The sequence below is a fragment of the Lemur catta genome, chromosome 4, assembly GCF_020740605.2.
Source record: "Lemur catta isolate mLemCat1 chromosome 4, mLemCat1.pri, whole genome shotgun sequence".
Taxonomy (NCBI): domain Eukaryota; kingdom Metazoa; phylum Chordata; class Mammalia; order Primates; family Lemuridae; genus Lemur; species Lemur catta.
In genome coordinates, this window is record NC_059131.1 from 75,756,621 (window position 1) to 75,782,840 (window position 26,220).

General features: G+C 38.0%; 1 protein-coding gene across 1 annotated transcript in view; it reads left to right on the forward strand.

Moving 5' to 3' along the window:
- Positions 1 to 1,158: 1,158 nt before the first annotated feature.
- Positions 1,159 to 26,220, forward strand: part of LOC123637270 (interleukin 18 receptor accessory protein) — a 37,280-nt gene continuing 12,218 nt past the window's right edge. The window contains exons 1-5 of the mRNA XM_045550324.1: positions 1,159 to 1,171; positions 5,917 to 6,085; positions 6,556 to 6,877; positions 6,972 to 7,155; positions 24,795 to 24,942. Of these exons, the coding sequence (XP_045406280.1) occupies positions 6,016 to 6,085; positions 6,556 to 6,877; positions 6,972 to 7,155; positions 24,795 to 24,942 (724 nt within the window). The 5' untranslated portion in view covers positions 1,159 to 1,171; positions 5,917 to 6,015. The remainder of the gene's footprint in view (positions 1,172 to 5,916; positions 6,086 to 6,555; positions 6,878 to 6,971; positions 7,156 to 24,794; positions 24,943 to 26,220) is intronic.

The window sequence follows — 26,220 nt, forward strand, 5'->3', positions numbered from 1 at the left end:
ATTTACAAGGCAATCTGTTTCTCTCCATCCATTCATTCTCCCAAGTATCTATTCATCCTCCCTAGTAACCATTTATTGTCCCTAAATGGAATTACCTATATTCCTCATCCCGCTGCCCCTCTAAAATGAGATTATATAAACTTCTGTACTCCATTGGTATATTGAGTAATCACTCTGTGATTTTTCCCATGCACATGGTAAATAAATCTCTTTCTCTTATTAATCTGCCTTATTGTGAGTTGATCTTTCAGTGAACCTTCTGGGGTGAAGAGGAAGTTTCCCCTCACCCCTACAATATGCTAAGCTATATCAGGCTTATCTTTATTAGGATATTAGACTCTTGAGGGAGGATGATATCTAGGCTTAACCAAGATGTTTTCTAGATGAAACTCTTTATGACCAGCGTGGTCTCTAAGTGTTAAGTGGTTTTAGTTGCTCTGTCAAAGGAACAATGGACTTCTTAATTATATGTTCTTTTCTGAAGTGTTCTCTTTAATAAATAGGTATGAAAAACCTTGAGCAATTATAGACTTTAAATTTATTTCCCTCTCTGTATCAATAAATTATTGCTTCATATAAGTGGTATTGGAAAGATCTTTTTTTCTTTTTCAGAACTAAAAAGTTAATCGCAAAACAAGCTTTAGTTTTTTATCTTAAAGGTTACACTTTTGGGGGTTAGTTTTACAAGAAGAAAAAAAAACCCACAGTTGAGAAAATGAGTTGATGTTAATATTCTTTACAGGAAATTCCTGTGAAGGAAACAGGCTTACTCACTCTTTCAACTAAACCCAACCACAAACCTTATCTAGTCAAGGAGGCTGGTCGAAGAAGAGTTTTATATGCTTCATCTTGAGGGCATTTCCTTCTACTGATAGAGGTAGTTTATTTGATTTTCCTCTGTACGACCACGCATTTCACAATGTTAATGGTCATTTACAAAATACCAAAGATTTTCTTTTTTTCTCTCTAGGTAGAATTAATTCAAAGTGTGTGAGTTAAATGGCTATTGTGTCTTCTGCAGGTATCCCTCTGATTAGGAAGAAATATAGTAGAATTCTTTGAAAATGGATATTCTCACATGTTTTTCTTCAGTTACAAAAAGCCGGCAGTCACTGAAATAAGGACTTGAAGTTCCTTCCTCTTTTTTTATGTCTTAAGAACAGGAAATAAGGTAAGACAATAGTACATTTTGTTTCACTAGATTTCCTAACCCAAAAATATAAATTGGGAAAAGAGCTTAAATAATTTTCAAAATGAATTGCTAATACAATTACTTTTCTTGACATATTTTAGAATACCAGATGTGTTATCTCACTAGTATAATTTACATCTCCATATATATGGGGTTTTTATAAAAAAGTTTTTTCACTTTTTAAAAAACAGGTGTTATAAAATAAACCCATCCATAGCGCTTTGAGCATTTTACAGGAATAGTTAAGAGTAGAGGGATTCAAGATGTTCACTGAATTTGAATGCCCATTTTAACTACTCACTTTAAGATCTTTGAGGGCAGGCACCACAACCTTCATTTTCTCTTATCCGTAGACAATGGGGTATATAGCTACCATGGACCCTGTGAGAATCATAATAAAATTAGTTGAGTTAAATACTGTTACTATTATACCAGACCAAATCTCTATTTGCACATGTGTTCTCCATGTAAAGTAGTTTAAGTCTGCCTTTGACAGTGAGATTCCTCTTCTGGGCCTCAGATCCCCTGTTGACACCTGCCTGCTCCAGCGTTTTCTTCTCTCTCCTCCCCTTCTCCCGTCAAAACCTTTGGTTAGCGAGAATTTTAATTCATTATTCCTCCCGAAGATAGTTGAAGGTATAGCCTTGACTCACTGAAGGGAAATCTTCATACTCTGATAAAAGAAATATGATTTTCAAAAAATGCATCTGGAAAATGCTTTGGGAACAATTAGACATGACAAGCCCTAAGGTGTGGGTGAGATTTCCAGAATGGGCTTTTCCATGTGTTGTTCGATTGCCAACAGTGTTGAAAACAGCTACTAGAATTTAGCGCTGATCCACTTCTCCAAGTTCTACGCTTGTCCGTGAGCAGGGCTTCCCAAAAATGTCTCTTGGATCATAGGGATTGCCCTGATGCTTGTTTATGATATAGATTCCATTGTTCTTCTCCATAAGAATCTGATTTAATGAGTCCTTGGTGAGCCCAGAAATATGCATTTGTAAGAAGTGTTTTAGGTTAGTCTTAAAATCAAGATAATTTGAAAAACACTGTCCCAGAGCCAAAGCTGCAGACTGGAATCAGCCCCAGGCAGCCTGAGGTCCAAGGTCAGCAGGTGGGTGCATTACTAGGGAATGTCTGTCATCTCAAGGTTGGGATGGGAATTCTGAGGGCTGGAGACCACTGAGTGTCTTGGTAATCAATTTACTACAGGCTTGGACAGGCAGACATGGAATATGAAACAGGTATATGAAACAATTCTGCTGTAGTGTGGCTAAATTCTGAGCAAGTACTTACTGGACTCCTGTTGTTAGCTAGGCACTGTTCCTGGAGAGAGGATGCAGAGCCCAGAAAGACAGACTCTGTTTATGTTGGCACGGAACTTATATTTTCGTTGGGGAAAAGTTTTAGCAATAAAATATTTTCAGACAATAATGTGTGCAAGGACAAAAGTAATACAAAATGAGTAACAGGGGAGATGGCTTCTGGTGAGGAGGGAGGGAGGGGCTTCTTCATCCAGGTGGTCAGGGAAAGTCTCTGTGAGGAAGAAATCCTATAGGGTTTTGTACATGGTGCATTGGAATCAGCTCTTTATTTCATGGGTGCTGGGAATTGGTGGAGTTTTTAGCATAAAAATGAAGTTCTCAGCGTTGCTTTTTAGGAAGATGTCACAGGGGGCTCTAGCTGGAGAAGACGTTCTTTCAGGGGTAAAGGAAAGGCAAGGGGGGGAGACAGCATCTTTAAAGGCAGTTGCCCATCCTGCCTGGTTCCTTGCTTGCAGGCCTTGTAAGAAGAACCAATGGGGATAAAGAACCCAGTGACCTAGCGCCCCCCACCCCGTCCCCAACCCCATGCTCTGCAGGGCTCATTTCCTTCTCCCCTGAGCAGGCCCTTGCTCTCAGCCCACTGCAAGGTTAGCCGCCCTGGACTCGCAGCTCCCACCTGGGCAGAGGGGGCTGGGCAGAGCTCCTCATTCTGCCGGGCTCCGCCTGCCTGCGACCCACATGAATCTCTCCGCGGTGTCGGGGACCCCATCTCTTCTGGCCTCTCGCCCGGGAGAAATGAGTCCATGCCCTCCGTCCTCACTGTCACTTGTACTTGACCCCGCTGGCAGGCTGACTCATCCCCTCGCAGGGGAATCTTGCCCAAAGCGCTCTCATCCTCAACACCAGCGACAGCGCTGGCTTCCCAGCACGGGGCAGCCGTGCAAAGCGCTTTCTCCCACACTCCCCGTTCCCTCCTCTGCTCTCTTCATCTCGAAGCCTCCATCACCTCACCCTGCTGCTGCTCATCTCTCAGGGGCAAACCCGGGATACTTCTCAGTCTTGCCCCTGCGACTCCTGCAGCTGCTGACGTTGATGTCTAGTCTCCGCCAGACTCCCTCTGTCCTGGGTGCCAAAGTGGTCTCCGCTCTGCTGCTTGCCTTCCTTTTAGGTTTGTTATTCTTTATTTTCCCTAGGCCCTTGCCCACTCTTAAGGGCCGATGTTCCTCCGGGGACATCGCCTGCCCTTCCTCTGGGACTGCGGACTCCCCACCCATGCGGCCGACACGCGGACCCCGCGCTGCCCCAGCCTCCCACGCAGCTGCCCTGGGAACGCTCCGCTTCCGTCCCCGAGACGCCTCGTACTGAATGTTTCTGCTAGAGAAACATTAATCACTAACTAATTTAGAATGATTGAAATTACTTCCTCCATCCTAAAGATGTTGGAGACGGGATGTGTGTGTGGTGGTGGGGGGAAAGGGGGAGTGGTTACAGATGAAGAATTTTATGAGGTGAGAAAAGCTAAGTATGTCTTTATGAGAAAACATGGAGCTACTTGGAAAGGAAGGTCCTGGGAAAGCCGGGGTTGGGGTTGGGGCTGCAAGAATGGCCAAAGAGCACAGGAAGGAGTGAGGAGAGACACTTCCATGCCTGGAGAGATGCAGAGGAGAGATACAGACAGAGAAAGAAAGGAAGAGATTGATTTTGTCAACAGCTTAAAAAAATCAGGGATATTATGAGGAGACAATTTTTAAAGGTAATTTTTAGAGTGGCCATATAATATTTAATATAACTTTCCCTCCCTCTCCTCTCCTCCCTTCCTGCCTCCCTTTCTTCCTTCTTCCCTCCCTTCCTTCCTTCCTTCCTTCCTTCCTTCCTTCCTTCCTTCCTTCCTTCCTTCTTTCCTTCCTTCCTTCCTTCCTTCTTTCCTTCCTTCCTTCTTTCCTCTCTTTGGTTCTTTCTTTTCTTCCTTCTTTATTTTTTTCTTTTCTGTCATCACTGCACTTTGTTTCTTTATTGCATTTTGTTGTAATGATTCATCTGCATGTTTATGTTGACAAGGACTCTTCCCCTGGGCAACTTTTAGTCAGGTCCCCAGCCTTCTTCTCCATTAGGCCTCAGCCTTGGCACCTGTCCTATCTTTGCCCTGCCCAGCTCAGTCTTAGCAAAAAATCCTGCTAAGTTATCATCCACCCTTGGAATCTGATCACTCTTAATATCTGAACAAGTTCCTCATCCACCACCCTTGATATCTAAGTCCTGCATTGAGAAAGAAATGTGTTTCCTTGATGTGTCTTAGTAATTTTCCATCCATTAACCCCCACCCTGATCCTTGGCTATAAATTCCCAGGCATCCTGTTATGCTGGAAGGTGAACTTGCTTTCTCTCTCCTATTGCAGTCAATACCTGTATTGCAATAGTCTTGAGTAAAGTCTTCCTTATTGCTTTAATGAGTGTCAGAATAATTGTTTCTTTTACTATATTCTCCATACTGTGATAGACCCTTGAGGACAGGCACTGTACCATTTACTACCCTGCCCCCCCACTTGCCTTAAAGAGCCTATGACAGTGTGGAAGTGTTTTAGTGGGAAATTTTAGCCAAAGTTCTGGAGGAACTTACTATTACCCCAGGGGTTACACATAAGTTATTTTTAAGTTAATGATAATAGTTCAGAATTCTAAGAGATGCAACAAAACTGTTCTGTAGCTAAATACTTTTAGTTTCTACCTAAAACAAAATGAAATAATAATCAAATATTACCCACCCAGGCTTCTCATCTCTCATCTCTTGTAAGTGGTTTGAAAGTTACCATGACCACCCAATCAACAAAGGGTATAAAAGCACCATGGACACAGCCCAGCTCTGATTCTCTTTCTTGGGGTGACCTATTCTCCACTTTCTATTTGAGAAGATTGGTAGTGATGCCATCCAGGGACAACTTTCCCTTTTTTATTTAGGGCAGGGAGAGGCAGGCTTCCTCTATTCTCCAGCAGTTAATACAAACCAGTGATATGCAGGCATTCTCACATTTAGTAGACAGGAGCTATAGCTCCAGCTTCCCTAACTGTGAAGAATCTGACATTTTCATTCAATCTGGGTCATCTTTTCAGGAAAAGTTAAACTTAACTCTTTCCAAATTACTCATAGAAATATACATACTAGATAAGAACATGAAAAAGAAAAGAATTCTATGAAGGAAAAAATGGCATTAAAAGAACACACTGTATTGTGCATAGGTCCAAGGGATGCCGTGAGCTGGAGATGAGTTCCCTCCTTTAACTGTGTAAGAAATGACACAGATAAAGGATTGCTACACGCCATTGGAAATACCCACACGAAGTATGGGTATGTGGGTATGCGAAGGCCCATTTGGGTAGGACCTGCCCTTTCAAAGCTTCCTGTGTGACTTGTATTTTGGTTGCTGGTTCCGATTTCTCCATTTCCCATTTCTTGATTTACAGAAATGAAGAGGATACTCAGGGCGGAGCTCTGACTCTCATCTTGCTCTCCTCTGGCCCAGAACAAAGTTACTGAAGTGATGACGGGAACGGGGGAGAACAATGCTTTATTTGGGCTGGATGTTTCTTTGTCTTGTCGCGGGAGAGAGGATGAAAGGACTTAATATTTCAGGTAGGAGTTTTCACTTTTCATGTTAACACTGCGAGTCTTGTGGTCAAAGCTTAAAGTGACAGATAATTAGATGTATCAGCAGTGTGACATATCAATACAGAGCTTTTCCTTTCTACTGTTAAAAAGAGAGTAGGAGAAGAAGTATGGCATGTGAACAGCTTTCAGCTGACACTAAGCATTAATGGGGGACTCAGTAACTGCAGCTGAGTGTTTGGTGAGCACAGCTAAGGAGGAGCGAGCAATGGTTCAGCCATCTCTCACAGGAAACCGGGGTGCTACAGGCCATGCTGACGTCCACTGCGAGGGAATTAGAAATTGCGCTTCCTTTCCCTGATGAAGTGGTCACAGTGAAGAAGAAAGACACACAAGGAAACTTAATCTCTTGCCAAATCAAGTACTATTTGTAAATATAGGTTAGAGTTTCATCTTCTAATGTGTTTCTGTGTTGTCTTGTTTATTGTGATTTTCAGATTGTTACACCAGAAAACTCCTTTGGATATATTCTTCAAGGAGTGGTGAAGAGTTTGTCTTATTTTGTGATTTGCCAGAGCCACAGAAATCACATTTCTATCACAGAAGTCAACGCTTACTGACACAAGGCCCTGAACACCTGCCCTGCGGGGGCAGTAAGGACCTGTCTGATGTCCAGTGGTACCTACAACCTCAGAGTGGAGATCCATTAGAGGAAATTCCAGAAAGCTCTCCTTACATCATTCAGGAGAAGAATACCCTTCGTTTTTTGACCCCAGAGATGAATATTTCTGGGTCATATATTTGTAGACCCAGGATTAGGTACGTTCCAATGCATTCCTATCTGGAAACATTCCCAAATCCTTTATTACGTGGATAAAATATCTATGTTCACGTGACCTTGTTAATCTCCTAGGAGCCCCCAGGATGTGGCCTGTTGTGTCAAGACGGTCTTAGAAGTTAAGCTCCAGACAAACGCATCTTGTGAGAACCCGACATTACACAAGCAATACCTATTTCTTGGTAGCACTAACTCCATTCATTGCCCCAGTCTCAGCTGCCAAAGTGGTGTACAAAGTCCAGAGGTGACATGGTACCAGGTGAGAATGAATTCTCTGAAATTAATATGAGAACATTTTTTTATGGTAACATCTCTGCAGGTACTTTATAGAAAAGGTTTAGAACCTCTCAAAAACCAGCCCCATGCCTGTGTAGGAGAACTGACTTCCTCAAATGGTCTCATCCCCTGGATAGCCACACAGAGCCTGATATGCTAATTATTTAGAACCACCTTTTCATCAATGCCAGAAACATTTCTAAAATTCAAGTACATTACACATCAGGTAAGACATAAGCTTACATCTGGTAATGCAGAAGGGCAGGTTAATTCATTTTTGCTGTTTTTAGAAAGCAGTGGGCACTGAGAAGGGGACACCAAACAAGAAAGTTTTGAAGGGTTTGTGAAAGAAATAGGAGGAGACTGGAATTCTTTCTAAAAAGGACACATCTGGGAGGACAGTTAGGACAAGCCCCGGGTGGCCCTGGGTAGCAGGTGTTTTGTACAGGTGAGATGGTGGGGAGCAAGTACAGCACTAGGAGAAAAAGGGAACAAGGATGAGTTTCATAATGATGTTGAGTCATTGACCACATGTACATGAACTCCTGTAACAGAAACATTTCACATTTCTACCATGGTTTATGGTTTTGCCAAGTGCTAGCAGATGCATAAATACTGCTTAAATATCTCCTTCAACAGAGGCTGTGTCAGTTAAACCCTAAGTGGTGGATTCTGGGAAGAGAATCTATACTGCCCCCCTACAATTACAATATCTGAAGTCCAATACTTTGCCTTAAAAATCATGCACAATTTTACACTCAACTTTATAATATTGTTTGTAAATATAAAAATATCATTTTAAATTGCCACCAATTAAAGTCATAAAGGTGGATCATGCTTACCTGGTGGTTTTATGCACCCCAAAATTTGAGAATGAGGGACTCCTGGGAGTGCAGTTAGGTACAGTTAGTGTGGCAAGAGAGGATATTTCCCCACTTGATTCTTGACACTCTGTGATGACAGGTGGACAGAAATAAGTACACAGACAGGGCGAATGATGTAGCTGTGGTCTCCCATTTGTATTTTAAAATGACAGTGAGAGAATACTGGTCTCAATAAAATTCGAACTCAAGAAACATTAATTTTATAACCTCTAAAATGAGGTTAGTAAGAAGAGTCAATACTTCTGTTCATTATTTTCAGTTCTCTCTCAAGAACAACACTTCCCTTGGTTCAAAGTATCTGTAATCAGGGGTGACAGCTGTGCTGCTGTCTAGGTGGGCTACTCCTAGGTCAGCAAAGCAACCTTGTCCCAGTTATTTCAGATGAAAATGTGTTTGGGTTTTCAATGATGGTGTACCTAAAATGAAAGCTATATTCACTTTTCAGGTGAGCACAAGCCACGTAGTACTATTGCCGGCTCTCTGCATCTGTTGCTCTTGTAAGCTAAACCCTAAAGTTGTATGATAGTCACAAAAGGAAGTTTTGTTTCACTTCTCTGTAACTTTGACTGCAAACATCAGTAGATGTTTAATGGTGAACAGGCAGCTATTCTGAAAGTAGGCAAACAATAGCTGTTGTGAAAATCATCCCTCTTCTGATAGAGATTTGGATAGGTCCTAGTTCAGGTTATGTTTCATGAATTACACGTGTGCACATACATGGTAACCTGGATGTCACAGACCTCATGGCAGCAGCATATCACTAAAAGTGATGACATTAGGCAGGGAATAACTCCAATGTCCCTTTCCTTCATGCTAACCCACAGTTTCTCTTGTGGTAGGTGGGTCACACTTAAGATCTCTGAACAGATGAAGCTGACACTTGCTGAGAGAATGAACGTGGTATTATTGAATTCAAATGAAACTCCTGACCAGGGATACACCTACAAGATGTACAGAATATCCAACTGAAATAAATCCAGGGGCTTGGAGTCTCTGGAGGGTTCTAAAATATTTTTAGTAGGCACATGAGAAAATTTAGGATTGGAGATTCTTTTAAAATTTTTTTTAGTTATTTTATTTTATTATGCTATTTTTTATTCTTTTAAATAAATAAATCATACTTGTCTACATTTAAAGGGTACAGTGTATACAATTATGATGATGATATGATGTTTTGATATACGTATACAATGTGGAATGATTAAATCAAGCTAGTTAACATAGCCATCACCTTGCTTACTTTTTTGTGGTGAGACATTTGAAATCTACTCTCTTAGTTATCTGAAATATACAATATATTATTATTAACTATAGTTACTCTGCTATGAAGTAGATTTCAAAACTTATTTCTCTTTTCTGTCTGAGACTTTGTACTCTTTGACCAACATCTCTCCATTCACCCCCCCTCTCCCCTCAACCAAGCATCTGGTAATCATTATTCTGTTCTCTACTTCTATGAGGTCAACTTTTTCATTTTCTACATATGAGTTGTCTTTCTGTGCCTGGTTTATTTCACTTAGCTTAATGTGTTCCACTTTCATTCATGTTGCTGCAAATGAAAGAATTTACTTCTTTCTAAGGATGAGTAGTATTCAATTATGCATATCATATGTACCATATTTTCTTCATCCATTCATCTGTTGATGGACACTTAGGTAGATTCCATGTCTTGGCTACTGTGAATAGTGCTGTAATGAGCAAGAGAGTGCAGATATCCCTCTGACATATTTATTTCAATTCCTTTGGCTATATACCAAAGTATATATTGCAAAGACATATACCAATTCCAAAGGTGGCATTGCTGGATCATATAGTATTTCTATTTTTTAGTTTTCTGAGGAACCTCCATAGAGTTTTCAATAATGTCTGTCCTAATTTACATTCCCACCAACAATGTGCAAGAGTTCTCTCTTCTCCACATCCTTGCCAACATTTATCTTTTTTTTTAATTTAAAAAAATTTAGGGGTTGCTAGTGTTTTTTGTTACGTATATCGATTGTATGATGCTGAAGTCAAGGCTTTCATTGTACCCGTCAGCAGGATAGTGTTCACTGTACCTAATAGGTAGATTTTTATCCCTCAACCCCCTTTTACCCTTCCCTCTTGTTAATTTTCAATGTACACTACAGCCCTTTATGAACATATGTTCCCTCATTTAGCTCCCACTTATAGGTGAGAACATGCGGTATTTACTTTTCTATTCCTAAGATACTTCACTTAGGATAATGGTCTCCAGTTCCATACAAGTTGCTGCAAAAGACATTATTTCATTCCTTTTTATGGCTGAGTAGTACTCCATGGTGTGTGTGTGTGTGTGTGTGTGTGTGTGTGTGTACCCACAGTTTCTATGCCTGGTTTTTTGAGAGTTTTTATTATGAAGGAATGCTGGATTTTATTTAATGCTGTTTTCTTCTTTCCTTTAATGAAAACTGCCAAGCAAATGCTTTTTCTGCATCTATTGAGATGATTATATGGTTTTTGTTTTTAATTCTGTTTATGTGGTAAATTACATTTATTGATTTGCATATACTGAACCATTCCTTGCATCACTGGGATGAAATTGACCATGGTGCGAATTGTCCTTTTCATGTGGGTTGGATTTAGTTTGCTATTACTTTGTTGAGGACTTTTGCATCTATGTTCATGAGGGATATTGGTCTGTAGTTTTCTTTTTCTACAGTGCCCTTTCCTGGCTTTGACATCAGGGTAATATTGGTTTCATAGAATGAGTTAAGGGGGATTCCCTCCTTCTTGATGTTATGGAAAAGGTACAGTAGGATATGTGATAGTTTTTTGTAGATCTAGTAGAATTATGCTGTGAATCCATTTGTTCGGGGGCTATTTTTTTGTTGGGAGATTTTTTACTACTGTTTCAAACTTGCTACTTATTATTGTTCTCTTCAGGATTCCTGTTTCTTCCTGATTCACGTTTGGGAGTTTCCATAAATTTATCCATTTCCTCTAGATTTTATAGTTTGTGTGCATAGAGGTTTTTATAGTAGTCATAGATGATATTTTGTATTTCTGTGGTATCAGTTGCTCTTTTTTATTTCTGATTGAGTTTATTTGAGTCCTTTCTTTCCTATTTCTGGTTGATCTAGCTAGTGGTCTATCAATTTTATTTATCTTTTCCAAGAACTAAACTTTTGTTTCATTGATCGTTTGCATTGTTTTTGTTTGTTTGTTTGTTTGTTTTTGTTTCCATTTCGTTTAGTGCTTCTCTGAGCTTTGCTATTTTGTTTCTTCTGCTAGCTCTGGGTTTGGTTTGTTCTTCTTTTTCTAGTTCCTTGAGGTATGATATTAGGTTGTTAATTTGTGATCTCTCTGAGTTTTTGATGTAGGCATTTAAGGCTATGACCTTCACTCTTAGCACGGCTTTTTCTCTATCCTAGAGGTTTGTGGAAGCTTGTGTGGTCTTTGTCATTCAACTGGAAAATCTTTTGATTTCCATCTTAATTTCATCAAAGATTTGACCCAAGGATTGCTCAGCAGCAGGTTGTTTAATTTCCATCTATTTGTGTTGTTTTGAGAATTTCTCTTGAAATTGATTTCTAGTTTTATTCCACTGTGGTCTGAGAAGACACATGGTGTGATTTCCACTTTTCTAAATTTGCTGAGACTTGTTTTGTCCATCCTGAAAAATATTTCACTTTCTGATGAGAACAATATATTCTTCAGTTTTGGGGTAGAATATTCTGTAAATGTTTGTTAGGTCCACTTGTTCTAGAGTCCCATTTAAGTCCATCATTTCTTTGTTGATTTTCTGCCTCGATGATCTGTTCAGTTCTGTCAGTGGAATGTTGAAGCCCCTGACTATTATGATGTTGCTCTTTATTTCTTTCATTAGCTCTAGCACTATTTGTTTTATGAATCTGAAAGCTCATGTGTTAGGTGCATATATATTTAGGATTGTTATATCTTTTTGTTGAATTGCTTCCTTTATCATTATATAATTACTGTTTTTGTCTATTTTTGCCATTGTTCATTTAAAGTCTATTTTATTTGATATGAGAATAGCTATTCCTGCTTGCTTTTGGTTTCCATTTACATGGAATATTTTTTTCCATCCTTTTACCTTGAGTCTATGAGAATCTTTGCAAGTTAAATGGATTTCTTGGAGACAGCATATATTTGGGTTTGGGGTTTTTTTTTTAATCCATCAGCCAAGCTATATATTTTAAGCGAGGCATTAAGACCATTTACATTCAATGTTAGTACTGATATGTGAGATAGTGTTCTGTTCATCATGTTAGTTGTTACCAAGTTGCTCTGTTTTCTCCTTGTGTTACAGTTTTATAAGAGCTGTGAGCTTTAACTTTTGGGTGTTTTTACACTGGTGGATATTGATTGTTCTGTTCCATGTATAACTTTTGAGCATATGTTGTAGGGCAGGTCTAGTAGTGACACATTCCCTTAGAGTTTACTTGTCCAGGAATAACTTTATTTCTCCTTCATTTCTGAAAATTAGTTTTGCAAGATACAGAATTCTTGGCTTACAGTTATTTTGTTTTAAGAAGACTAAAAATGAGACCATAATTCCTTCTTGCTTATAAGGTTTCTGCTGAGAAGTGTGTCATCAGTCTGATGGGTTTTCCTTTGTAAGTTATTTTTTGCTTTCCTCTCTCCACTTGTAGTATTTTCTCCTTCACTGTGACTTTGGCCAGACTTATGACTATGTGCCTTGGTGATGTCCTGTTTGCTATGAATCTTTCAGATGTTCAATGAGCTTCTTGAATCTGGATATCTAAATCTCTAGTGATACCAGGGACGTTTTCCTCAATTATTTCCTCAAATAGGTTTTCCGTGCTGCTTGCTTTTTCTTCTGTTCCCTCGAAGATACCTATGATTCTTATATTTGTTTGCTTTACATAGTCCCACACTTCTCTGAGAGATTGTTCATTCCTCTTACTTCTTTTTTCTACATGTTTGACTGACTGAGTTAATTCAAAAGTATTGTCTTCAAGCTCTGAAATTCTCTCTTCTGCTTGGTCTAGTCTGTTCTTAAAACTTTATACTGTATTTTGAAATTTCCTAAATGACTCATTTCTATGAATTGTGTTATATGTTTTCTTACATTATCTATCTCCTTAGTGATTTTTTCTTTGATTTCCTGAATTATTTTTTTTTCCTTTGGGTTGGTTTTCAACTTTCTCATCAATCTCATTGATCTTACTTCCTATCTATAGTCTGAATTCCATATGTGAGATTTCAATAATTTCCTTTTGCTTGGAGTCAGTTGCTGGAGAACTATCGTGATTCTTTGGGAGTGTAAAAACAGCCTGTTTTTTCATGTTGCTGGAGCACTTATTCTGGTTCCTTCTCATCTGGAGCCTCTTCTCTCAGCTCAAGAGATATAAGTTTGTGGTACACTTGTTCTTCTCTGGTGGGAACTCTATTGCTCAGTGAAGAGAGAGAGAAATCCCTGGAAGGTGCATTTGAGTCCTACTCTGGAAGATTGAACTGGTAGGAGAGGGGCAGATGCACTATGAGCCTTTAACACTGCCGCTCTCCTGCGTCTCGCAATTTCCCTGTGGTTGACATGGGCAGTTGGTGTGCCGTGGTATGGGCAATCACCCTGCCCAGGTCTGGCAGTGGCAGCAGAGATTGGTGTGAAGTAACCTGAGCATTTCCCCACCCTGGTCCCCCAAACACTTACTTTTCATTTATTTTATAAGAGCAATTCTAACAGGTATGAGGTGATATGTCATTGTAGTTTTAATCTGCATTTCCCTGATTATTAGTGTTGCTGAGCATATTTTTAATATACCTGCTAACTATTTGTATGTTTTCTTTTGATAAATGTGTGTTCAAATCCTTTGCCCGTTTTTATTTTATTTTATTTTTATTTTTGAGATAGAGTCTCACTCTGTTGCCCAGGGTAGAGTGCTGTGGCATCAGCCTAGCTCACAGCAACCTCAAACTCCTGGGCTCAAGCAATCCTACTGCCTCAGCCTCTCAAGTACCTGGGACTACAGGCATGCACCACCATGCCTGGCTATTTTTTTCTGTGCATATTTTTAGCTGTCGAGCTAATTTCTTTCTATATTTTTTTAGTAGAGATGGGGTCTTGCTCTTGCTCAGGCTGGTTTTGCTCATTTTTAATTGGGCTGTTTGTTTTCTTGTTATTAAGTTATTGGAGTTTCTTATACATTATGGGAAATAACTCCTTATCAGAGTTTGTAAATATCTTTCTCCATTGAGTGTATTATCTCTTCATTCTGTTATTTCCTTTGCGGTGCAAAAGGTTTTCAGTTTGATGCAATTTCATTTGTCTATATTTGCTTTTTTTACCCAGATCGTTGTTGTGGAACTTTTCCCCTATGTTTTCTTCTAGCAATTTTAATTTCAGTCTTATATTTTAAGTCTTTAATCTAATTTGAACTGACTTTTGAACATGGTGTGAGGTAAACATCCAATTTCATTCTTTTACATGCAGATAACCAGTTTTCCTAACACCATTATTGCAGAAAATATCCTTTCTCTATTGTGTATTCTTGGCATCTTTATCAAAAATCAACTGAACAATAATTCGTAGGTTTATTTCTGGGTTTTCTCTCCTTTTCCATTGGTTGATATATCTGTTTTTGTGCTAGTCTGATGCTATTTTGATTACAATGGCTTTACAATATATTTTGAAATCAGGGTGTGTGGTACCTTCAGCTTTGTTTTTGTTTGCTCAAAATTGTTTTGGCTTTTTGGGTTCTCCTGTGGTTCCACATGAATTTAAGGAAAGTTGTTTCTATTTCTATGATAAATAACATTGGAATTTTGGTAAAGATTGCACTAAATCTGTAGATCACTTTGGGTAGTAAGAACATTTTAACAATTTTAATGCTTCTAATCTATGAACACAGGATATCTTTCCATTTATTAATGTTTTATTTCATTTCTTTCATCAGTTTTTGATAGCTTTTAATATACAGATTTTCTCCTCCTTGATTAAATTTATACCTAAGTATTTTAATTTTTTTGCTGCTATTGTAAATGTGCTTATTTTCTAATTTTCCTTTCAGATAGTTCATTTTTATACATAGAAACATTACTAATTTTTGTATGTTGCATTCATGTCCTTCAACTTTACTGAATTCATTTATCACTTCTAACAGTGTCTTGTTGGAGTCTTTAAGCTTTTCTCTATATAAGATTGTGTCATCAACAGATAGAGACAATTTTACTTCTTTCTTTCCTATTAAGATGTATTTTATTTCTTTCTCTTGCCTAACTGTTCTGGCTAGGACTTCCAGTACTATGTTAAAAGGAGAGGTCACAGTGGGCCTTCTTGTCTTGTTCTTGATCTTAGAGGAAAGGCTCTAAACTTTTCACAATTGAATATAATGTTAGCTATGAGTTTATCATATGTAGCCTTTATTGTGTTGATGTACATTCTCTCTCTACCTTATCTGTTCAGATTTTGTATCATGAAGGGTGTTGAATTTTGTCAAATGCTTTTCTGGCATCTATTGAGAGGATCACATAGTTTTTATCCTTGATTTTGTTAACATTTATTTATTTGTGTATGTTGAACCATCTTTGCATCCCAGGGATAAATTTCACTTGATCATAGTGAATGATTATTTTAATATGCAGTTTAATTCAGTTTGCTAATATTTTGTTGAGGATTTTTGCATCTATATTTTTCATGCATATTGGCTTGCAATTTTCTTTTCTTGTATTATCCTTCTCTGGCTTTGGTATCAGGGTAATGCTAGCTTCATAAAATGAGTTTGGAAGTATTCCTTCCACTTCAATTTTTTGGCAGAGTTTGAGATGAATTTATATTAGTCTTCTTTAAATGTTTTATAGAATGCAGCAGTGAAACCATCCACTACTGGGCTTTTCTTCGATGGCAGACTTTATTTTTACTGACTCAGTTCCCTTACTCATAGGTCTGTTCAGAGTTTCATTCTTCATGATTAAATCTTGGTAGGTTGCATATATCTAGGAATTTATATGTTTCATTTATATTATACATTTTGTTTGCATATAATTATTCATAGCAAATTCTTATGATCCTTTCTATTTCTGTGGTATCACTTGTAATGTATCCTCTTTCATTTTTATTTTATTTATCTGAGTCTTTTCTATTTTTCTAGTCTAGCTAAGCTTTTATTGATTTTGTTTATATTTTCACAAAAACAATTTTTAGCTTCACTTATTTTTTTATATTGCTTTTTCTAATCTCTATTTCATTTATTTCTGCTCTAATCTTTGTCTCCTTCTTTCTGCAAACTTTGGGTTTAGTTCTTTTTTTTTTTTTTCCTAGCTCCTTGTGGTATTACATTAGATAGTTTACTGGAGATCGTTCTTCTTTTGATGTAGGCATTCATTGCTATAAATTTCCCTCTCAGGACTGCTGTTGCTGCATTCCGTAAGGTTTGGTATGTTGTGTTTCCATTTTTATTTGTCTCAAGGTCTTTTTAAATTTCGTTTTTGATTTCCTTTGTGACCCATTAATTTATGAACATGTTGTTTAATTTCCACACTTTTGAGTATTTTCTAAGGTATTTCCTATTCCTAATTTCTAGTGTCATGCCATTGTGGTCCAAAAAAAAAACTTGATTAAGAGGATAATTTCAATCTTCTTAAATTTTTAAAGATATTTTGTGAGCTAACATATTATCTATTTTGAAGAATGTTCTGTGTGTGCTTGTGATGATGTATATTCTGCAGCTGTTGGATAGAATGTTCTGTATATGTCTGTTAGGTCCATTTGGTCTAAACTGTAATTCAAGTTCAACTTTTTTAAAACTAATTTCCTTTCTAGATGATCTGACCATTTTTGAGACAGGGGTACTGAGTCCCCTACTATTAATGTACCACAGTCTATCTCTCCCTTCATTTAATAATTGCTTTATGTATTTAGGTGCTCTGATGTTGGGTGCATATATATTTAAAATTGTTATGTCCTTTTAGTGACTTGACATTTTATCATTATATAATGATCTTCTTTAATAATTTTTTTACTTAAAGTCTATTTTTCAGATATAACTATCTTGCTCTCTTTTGGTTTTATTTGTATAAACTATCTTTTTCCATTCTTTCACTTTCAGTGCATCCTTAGTAGTAAGGTGAGTCTATTGTAGGCAGCATATGGTTGGATTTTTAAAAAAATCCATTCAGCCTTTCTATGACCTTTGATTAAAGAATTTAATTCATTTACATTCAAGGTAATTATTGATAGATAAAAACTTGCTACTGCCATTTTATAATTTGTTTTCTGGCTGTTTTGCAATTTTTTAATTTATTTTTTCCTCTATTACTGTCTTCCTTTGTGTTTTGATGGTTTTCAGTGGTGTTATGTTTTGAGTCCTTTCTTTTTCTATTTTGTGCAGCTACTACAGGTTTTTGTTTTGTGGTTACTATGAGGCTTACAAAAAACACTATCCTTATAACAAGCAATTTTAAGTTATAACAACTTAACTTTAGTCACATCAAAAAACTATACTTTCACCCCTTCCCCACTACCTTTTATAATTTTTATGACAAAATTTTCACTTTTTGTAGTTTGTATCCTTTAATAATTTATTGTAGCTACAGTTGTTTTTTTAATTAGTTTTGTCTTTTAAACTTCACAGTAGCTATAAAATTGCTTTATATATTTATGGCACTAGAGAATTCTGAATATGACTACACATTACTTATACTATTGTTTTCTAGTTTCTTTTTTTTTTTTGGTTATTAATTAGAAGCTTTTCATTTAAGCTTAAAGAACTCCCTTTAGCAATTCTTGTAAAGTAGTCCTAGTGATAATGAATTCCCTTAGCTTTTGTTCATCTGGGAAACTTTTTATTTCCCGTCATTTCTGAAGAAAAACTTTGCTGAGTAAAATATTTTTGATTAAGTGTTTGTTTTCCCCCTTCAGCACCTTGAACATATCATCCTACTCTCTCCTGGCATACAGGGTTTTTGCTGAGAAGTTCACAGATAGTCGTATTGGTATTTCCTTGAATATGGTATATTTCTTATCTCTTACTGCTTTCAATATTCTTTCTTTGTCACTGATTTTTGATAATTTGATTATGATGTGTCTTGGTGAACTCCTCAGTGGGTTGAATTTGTCTGGAGACATCTGCGCTTTCTGCATTTCATATTGTCTTTCCTCAGATTTGGGAAACTTTCAGCCATTATTTCCTTAAATAATGGTTTTTCTCTCTATTTTCTTCTTTTAAAATTCCTATTATGCATGTGAATCTTATTTCTTTTGATGATATCCCATAATTCCCTTAAGCCTTCTTCCTTATTTTTCATTCTTTTTTTCTTTTTGCTCCTCTGACCAGATAATTTCAAATTTCCTAGCTTCAGGATCACTGATTCTTTCTTCCGCTTAAAGCTTTCTATTGTTTTTTTCAGTGCAGTCTATTAATATTATTTATGTCTAGGATTTCCATTTTTTTAATTGTTTCTATTTCTTTTTCCAAGTTCTCATTTTATTTATGAATTGTTTCTAAAATTAATTTGATCTTCTATCCACATTTCCTGAGTTCCCTGAATTTCTTTAAGATGATTCTTCTGAATTCTTTGTCAGTTATTTCATTGGTCTCCATTTCTTCAGGTTCCATTATAATAGATTTATTAGTTTCTTTTGGTGATGTCCTATTTCCTTGACTTCTCATAATCTGTGTGCCCATGCATTTGTGCCTGCATGTTTGAACAAATAGTCATTTCTTCTGGTCTTTGCAGATGTTCTCTGGTGGTGATAGACCTTCACTATTTAGTCTAGTGTGGGATTCTAGATGGGCCAGCTGGTAGTCACCCCAGATAAGCAGAACTTGGTGTCAGGTTTTCTACTGGGCTTGGCTGCCACCTGTACTCTGAGGTCAGATGGAACTGTTGGCTGTGCTCTGTGGTCCAGTGAGACCACTGGCTATTCTCTGTGGTCAGGCAGAGCTGCTGGCTGGGCTCTGAGATTGCCTCTGATTAGTCAAGTTTGCAGATTATTTTCCCTGGCTGGGTGGTACTGCTGTTTAGAATCCGTAGGTTTCAAAACAAGATTAGTTCTCTGTGGTTGCTGCTTAGCCACACAGGGTGAGTAGGGGTAGAGGCTATGCTCTACAGATGTGTGTGGACTTAATTTTGCCTCTGGGTCTAGGGTAACCTTAAGCAGAGCCATGAGACTTTGTTAGGTTGCGCTTTGGCTGCTGGGACTGGGTGGGGCCACCTGATCCCACTGCAGATAATTGCTGATCTGCACTTGCTTCCTGGCCTGGAGAAGGCTTAAGCAGAGCACTGGGGCCTGGCTGGGTCACATGCTTGGAGATTCTTAATTAAAATATTTAATAACTAAAAAGTCAGAATTAAAGTGAGTTATTTGTTCTTTATTCTAAGAATATTTTCTCTATATTTTCTTAATTTCTAGAAACATAAAAATACGTTGGCATAGGCAAGCTTTATCTTAAATGATAATTATATTTAATGGAATGGCACTTTTAAGATGTTCAGCTAAGAAAATCTTTGACACGAGGCAAAATTATAATGAAGAGCAGCAGTAGGAAAGTCTCCTCTAGAATGGCCTCGAGCAACAAGGTTTCACTGACACCGCAGTGACCTGCTGTTAGTAGGATATGTGCCCTGAATAACATTTCCATTGGTGGTTGAAAACAATCTCACTCATGCCACATTCACTTGCCACAATGCTGATGTGGCTGCTGGGGGGTTGTTTTTGAGGCCTGTGTTCCATGGAATTTTTTCACCTAGACCTGCCACTTCTTCTCATTTCTTTTTGACCTAGTTCTTATAACTGGCAACTGTTGGCATTCTGTGAGCCTAGTACCGTGAAGAATTGGTGAGCATGTTGAGATTGGCTAGATTCCGAATTTAATATGTTTCTAAATGGGGAAGATGTAAAGATAACTTATATTATATTTTTGAAAACTATTTCCAAGGTTGATGCATTGGCCCATTCAGTTGTTCTCACTGTGAACATTTCAGAACTCTCGTGATGCTGGACAGCTTCCTAACACCTGTTCAATACAATAATGCACATGCCGTCTAACCAATACCGAAAACAGAGAAACTATTTTCTTCCTTGTTCTGAACAGAATATTAATGCAGCCCACAATTGCTTTAGCTTTGGGACAGCCCCATTATACGGTTAATTTATTCTGAGTTGGCAGGCAGGTATTTTGAACAAGAACTAAAATGGAGCCAATTATCTCTATTTTGTGCTTATAGAATAGAATTTGTAACCCATACTCATGATTTTACATTCATTCCTATTAAATTTTCATTTGTTGGCTTTAGCACATCATTTCATGTGTCAAGCTATTGGAATTCTGATTTTGAATTCCAGCGTATTAGCCATCACACCCAGATATGTGAGGCTTGTAGAAGAAATAAGCATGTGCAATATGGGCTCACTCAAGCCCCTAGTAAAACTACTGCACAGGCTAGCTCTGAGGACAGAGAGATCATTCTAGTTAAATATGGTCCATTAATCCACAACTTGGGTGTCCTGCTGCTCAATTAAGTAAGAAGGTACCCAAATGTCCTATCATTCAGCCCACTTGTGTCTTTTGTTTAACAGAGAGGTCATGAAAGTACTTTCCAATTAACTCACTATAGTGAAGAAACACTGTGTCTGCTATATTCCTCTGAGCCTCTGGTCTAACCATTCAATCAAGAAGGAAAATGATATAACTTTGATATGATTTTTGTTAGTGAATCCATGCTGGCTGATATTAGCCATCTACTTCCTTTCCTACAGGTTCATAAACCACCTATTAAATAATTAATTTAAGACTTTCACTAGGGAGTCACATCTATCCCATCATCATTAATTTCCATAATGTACCCTTCTTCCATTAAAAGATAAGTATTAGTGCAAAAATTATGCATAAATAGAATACTCTGTTGATAATTGGGGCAAGAGACTGCGCTGCTATACTTAGCAAGAAAGAGCAACATAGGCAACAGAAACAAAAAAACAAAGGGCATATTCAGCGAATGGTGAGGGCTCAGCATGGTGGAGCAGAGAGTTCTTGAATGGTATAATAAGAGTTAGAGCAGAAATGAAAGTTGTGGGTTGATCATGCAAGATGGTTACTGGGACCCTCTTGATGTGTTTGAACTTTACAAGTGTGAGTCCTGATCCAGGGAACTAGAAGTGGGAACAGAAAAAAGGCAGCAGATGCTAGTGATATTTTTATGAAATAAAAAGATTAAAAGCTTTGACTCAGGGTGGGTAAAAGAAATGACTATAATGTTTTGGGTATTTCTGGCTCAAAATATATTCATGGTGTTTACTAATTTACCATTTGTCATTTACCAGAGAAAGTAGAAATTAATTCAGTTAGGAGTCGAAGAGAGGTAATGTATACAGATCTGGACACATGAGTCCATGATAGGGCACATTAAAATGGACATGAAAAGCTGAAGTCCATCAGAGAGGACAGGACTAGAAATGTCGATCCTGGGAGTCCTCCCAGACTAGGTGGTGGAAGCTCAGGTAGGAGCCCCACTGTGTTGCCCAATTCCAGGGAGCACCATTCCCATAGAATTATATAATGTGCACAATGCTCCCAGGAGTAGCTGTACTGACTGGCAGTACAAGAACTTGTTGAGATTGTAGTATAATATCATCATAACTGCCCCTAGTAGTAAGAATGATTTTGTTCTTCTCTTCGCTTCACACATACCTTTAAAAGTCCTTGTTAATGTCTTCAGCCCCCCCCTTTTTTTTTTTGCATATTTCAGTTTTTTCTAGGACTTACTGACAGTATTCATACAGATTCACACTGGTGGATATTCTTCCTTCCCTATTTTGTTCACAACTGCTTCACATATGAGCAAAATAAAGAGCTTCCTGTGCAGTTACATTAGCCTGTCTCTTTCCTACTAGGATCATTTGTAATTGTATTATCTGAAAGTTTCCCATCATCCTTGGCATAAATTACTAATTTCTTTTCTTTGATGTTTCCTTTGAGTTCCACGTCATAAAGTCTTAATGATATGCACTAAGCCATGCTTACCTTTTTATGAAAAAGAAACCAGGTCCATGTGGTTATGCCCCATGTTCCCCAGTGACTCAGCTGAGGTCTTAATGACATTCTGCATCCCCTTTCTGCTACTTTCTCATGTGATTTACTACACACTTCCCCTCTAAATTCTGACCTTCACATGCTATTACTGTGTTCTTTAAAGTTTATCTCTGAATTCCCACCCCCCTTCACCAACCTCTTAAACTTCCATTGGAAAGCTTCTTGGTCCTTGAGATCACCTAACGAATATTTAACCTCGTCTGTTCCGACCTGCTGGCCTTTTGCTACTTCCTCCTCCCTGCAGCCACCTCTCTCTGACAAGTCTGGCCTTCCTCTCAGGCTCCTGGCCAACCTACTGGAAAGTCCTTTTTGGACCACAAGAACCACACCAGAGATTTGGAGTAGGGGAATCCCTGCTTCTACCAGTCGGCAGCCAAAGCGGAAGGGAAATTCCTCAATCAGAACATGAAACTCAGAACCAGAAAATGCTAGATAAATTCTCAGTGCTCTCATTTATGAGCTTTGTCATATAGAGAAAAACCACTCAAATTCCAGAACATCTGTTTTCTCATCTATAAAATGGAAGAAATAGAATCCACAAAAAGCAAGACAGAGAATCCTCTGGACGATCATATGCAATAATACGTGAGAAAGAACTCTGTGATCTATGTAAGATAACAGACTCTTATTATTTTATTTTTTTGTTTGTTTATCTCTTTTCTTTCAACTACAATGGAAAGAGATATGCTCCTGGTACTCTCAGTTGGAAATTGGAAGCGTACGTACCAAAGGACATTATTATACATGGAGCGGGGGCTACATGATTACTGGCACAGTGATAATCATTTGAAAAATATCTATCGAGTCCCTACTATGTCCTAGCCCCTGCTTACACAAAGGTCATTATGATAGTCTTTGCTAAAGCTTACAAGAATTTCCATACCAGTTGCCTGTCATTTCTCTAAAATGTTTGATCATGTGACTCTCCTGCTCGAAAACCTTTTTTTTTTTCAATTGTACATTCACTTAGTCACTCATCATTTTCAAAGACCTTACTATTGCTGTCCCACTTGATAAATACTGGAGACACAAAGGTCAGACACGTCTTCAGTCATCAGCCCTTTCACCTTGGCCTTGTTTCCTAAGTACACACTTTGCTTCAAATATTCCTAAAATGGCACTTCCTTTCAACTGATTGATTCCTACATATTTTTCAAGGCTCTGTTTAGCCTTAAGGGAGCATCTCTGCAACACGTGAGCTGAGATAGGGCCACCTGAGTGCTCCCTGCGCACGCTGTGCATGGTGCCATGGGACGGCTTACTACTCAGGGCCTGCATTCTTAGAGCTTGCTGAGAGAAGGGACCCGTGTTTATTCCTCTCTGTGTGTTCAGGACCAGCTAGATGCCTTGGCACCAAGGCTGCTCTCAAATAACCATGGAGAAGGAGATACATAAACACATAATTACTACAAAAGGGCTATGCACAATAATGGTTTGTGCTCACTACTTTGGGAGCTTGACATGACCACTTCTGCTGGGATATGGGTGGTGACTTATCACCTTAGGAGATACCTTTTGAGTTGGAGCTGTAGACTGAGTAGCGGCCTACCCAGTGGGAAAAAAGTGGTGGGAGACATGTGCAAGCTCAGGGATCAGGAAAGAACTTGGTTATTTAGGGAATGGCAAGCGGGTAGATGGGCAGTACCAGCAAAGGAGATGAAGGAGGATTGGCAAGACCAGACCATAAAGAATTTTAGACATTTTTCGAAAGACAGCAGGGAGTCACTGATAGATTCTAAGTGTGAGAGAGATAGATTAATAATCACACTGAGTTCTTCCTTGACTTCAGGTCCCTTGTGAGCTAAATAATTGTTTCTCAGTCTTTAGTCATTCTTTGTACTATTTATGCATACCTGTTTATTTAATCTTTTTATCTAAAATTTATTCTTTTATTAGGGTTAGCTTTATTTAAAGAGGAAATTTTATATATAACCCTCAGACATGGGAAATCTGTCAGTTTCCAGAAAAAAAATATATACACGTACACACACACTTTTTTTTTATATTCATTTAGGTGTCAGCCCTTAGAACACAACAAGCTTTCCAGAATACTCTCAGGGACCTGAGCAAATGCTCTGAGAAATACTAGGCTAAGTAGCTCTTAGTGGGCTGATCAGGTTTGGCTCCCTCATTTCTACATATAATGTAATTGTGTTAGAAAATGCCCCTTGGCCATTCATGGTGGCTCACTCCTATAATCCTAGCACTTTGGGAGGCAGAGATAGGAGGATCACTTGAAGCCAGGTGTTTGAGACCAGTCTGGGCAATACAGCAAACCCCATGTCTACAAAAAATTTTTAAAAATTAGCTATGTGTGGTGGTGTGTGGCTGTAGTCCCAGCTACTCGGGAGGCTGAGGCAGGAGGATCGCTTGAGCCCAGGAGTTTGAGGTTGCAGTGAGCTATGATGATGCCACTGCACTCTAGCCCAGGTGAAAGAGCAAGATTCTCTCTCAAAAAAAAAAAGAAAAAAAAAGAAAGAAAGAAAAAGAAAATATCTCTTTTTTCAAATAAGAATCTTGCAAATATAGTTTTTTAACACAATATCTTCATAGCTTATGAGATTCCCTTTTCTCAGACTGATCTTCCTCCTCCCTGGTTCAAATTTGTAAAGTTTTTTTATACGTATGATTCATAAAAGTTTTCTTTAACAAAAAATCTATGGTTAAAGAAAGTTGTTTAATTTTCTTATCTTTCTGATTAGAATGGAAAACTCTCTGAACAAAGGAGCAACCCAATGATAGTGGATGAAGTTTATGACTTTCACCAGGGCACATACGTATGTGATTATACTCAGTCGGATAACGCAAGTTCATGGACAGTCAGAGCTGTTGTTCAAGTGAGAACCATTGGTAAGTGAGATTTTTGTCTCAGTATTTGAGATCTTAACTTCAACTGGCCAAATTAAAATTATCTTCCTTTGACTTAGTAAAAAAAAAAAAAAAAGGATAGTCATATATTTGTAGTCATGAAAATCCTTGAATGTGGGCAAACATCAGTTTTCCCACTGACCCAGTTCCCATCCCCCAGGGAAGGCTTGGTTCTGAACCATGTTCAAGCTGTCACAAGTTGGGCTGTCCATGCATTGGTTTCTGATTTGCTTTTGCAATGAATTAAAAATACATTAAATATATTTCACACACAAAAATATTAAGTGACATCCACGTACCTATCACCAGCTTTAAACACATTAATGTTTTCCCATGTGCTTAAAATCTTGTTGGTTTTTTTTTTTTTCATAAAGAAACAAAACATTGCAGATGTAGCTTGAGGTCTGTGCCCCATTCCTTCCCTTGCCCTTTCTGTGCCAGTGTAGTCACATCTTGTAGTTTATGTCCTTCCCATTTGTGTATTTATGCTTTTTCTACAGATGTATGTATCTATTAATAAAATATTATTTTGTTATGGAATGTGTTTTGTGTCACAAGCACATGGAATCATACTAAGGTATCATTTTGCTAATTTAAACCTCATCAGTAACTAACAGATTCCTGTTATTCCCAAATGGTATTTGGTGTTATCAGACTTTTTGATTGGCATTACACAGGATTTTTTTGTTTGTTTGCTTTCTTCCAATTTACACTGCCCTGACTAATAATTGGTTAAATGTCTTGTCATATGTCTGTTGGCACATTGGATATTTCTCTCTGTGGCTTATCTATTTTTGCCCTAACCTTTCCCTTGAGTTGTTCTACAAGTATCAGCATGAATGAACTACATGATGTAATTAATTTAACCATGGCTTATGGAGTGAAAACATAACAGAGCCAGTCATTCATACTTTGTATCAAAGAGCTACTCAGTGGTTGACTTAGCTCTCAGTAAAGATATTAATCAATTTTATCTCCTCTTCTTTTATTGTAACATACAAACCACATGGAGCACCCAAAGACAAAGTTAAACACCCCTGCCTACTTCCTGGCCCTTGCACCCTCTGGTATTTCAGATTGGTTTTATTTTATTATATTTTATCTTAGATTTCGTATATATTAGATTGCTCCTTGAAAAAGTAGTTAGAATGTGAATTTCCCTAGGGTTAGGGTTGGGGTTGGGGTTGGTTCAGGTTGTCCCTGAACCCTCTTGTCCCCTCCAAGTGATATTCAGCCATCACTCAGCCCTTCAAATTCTCT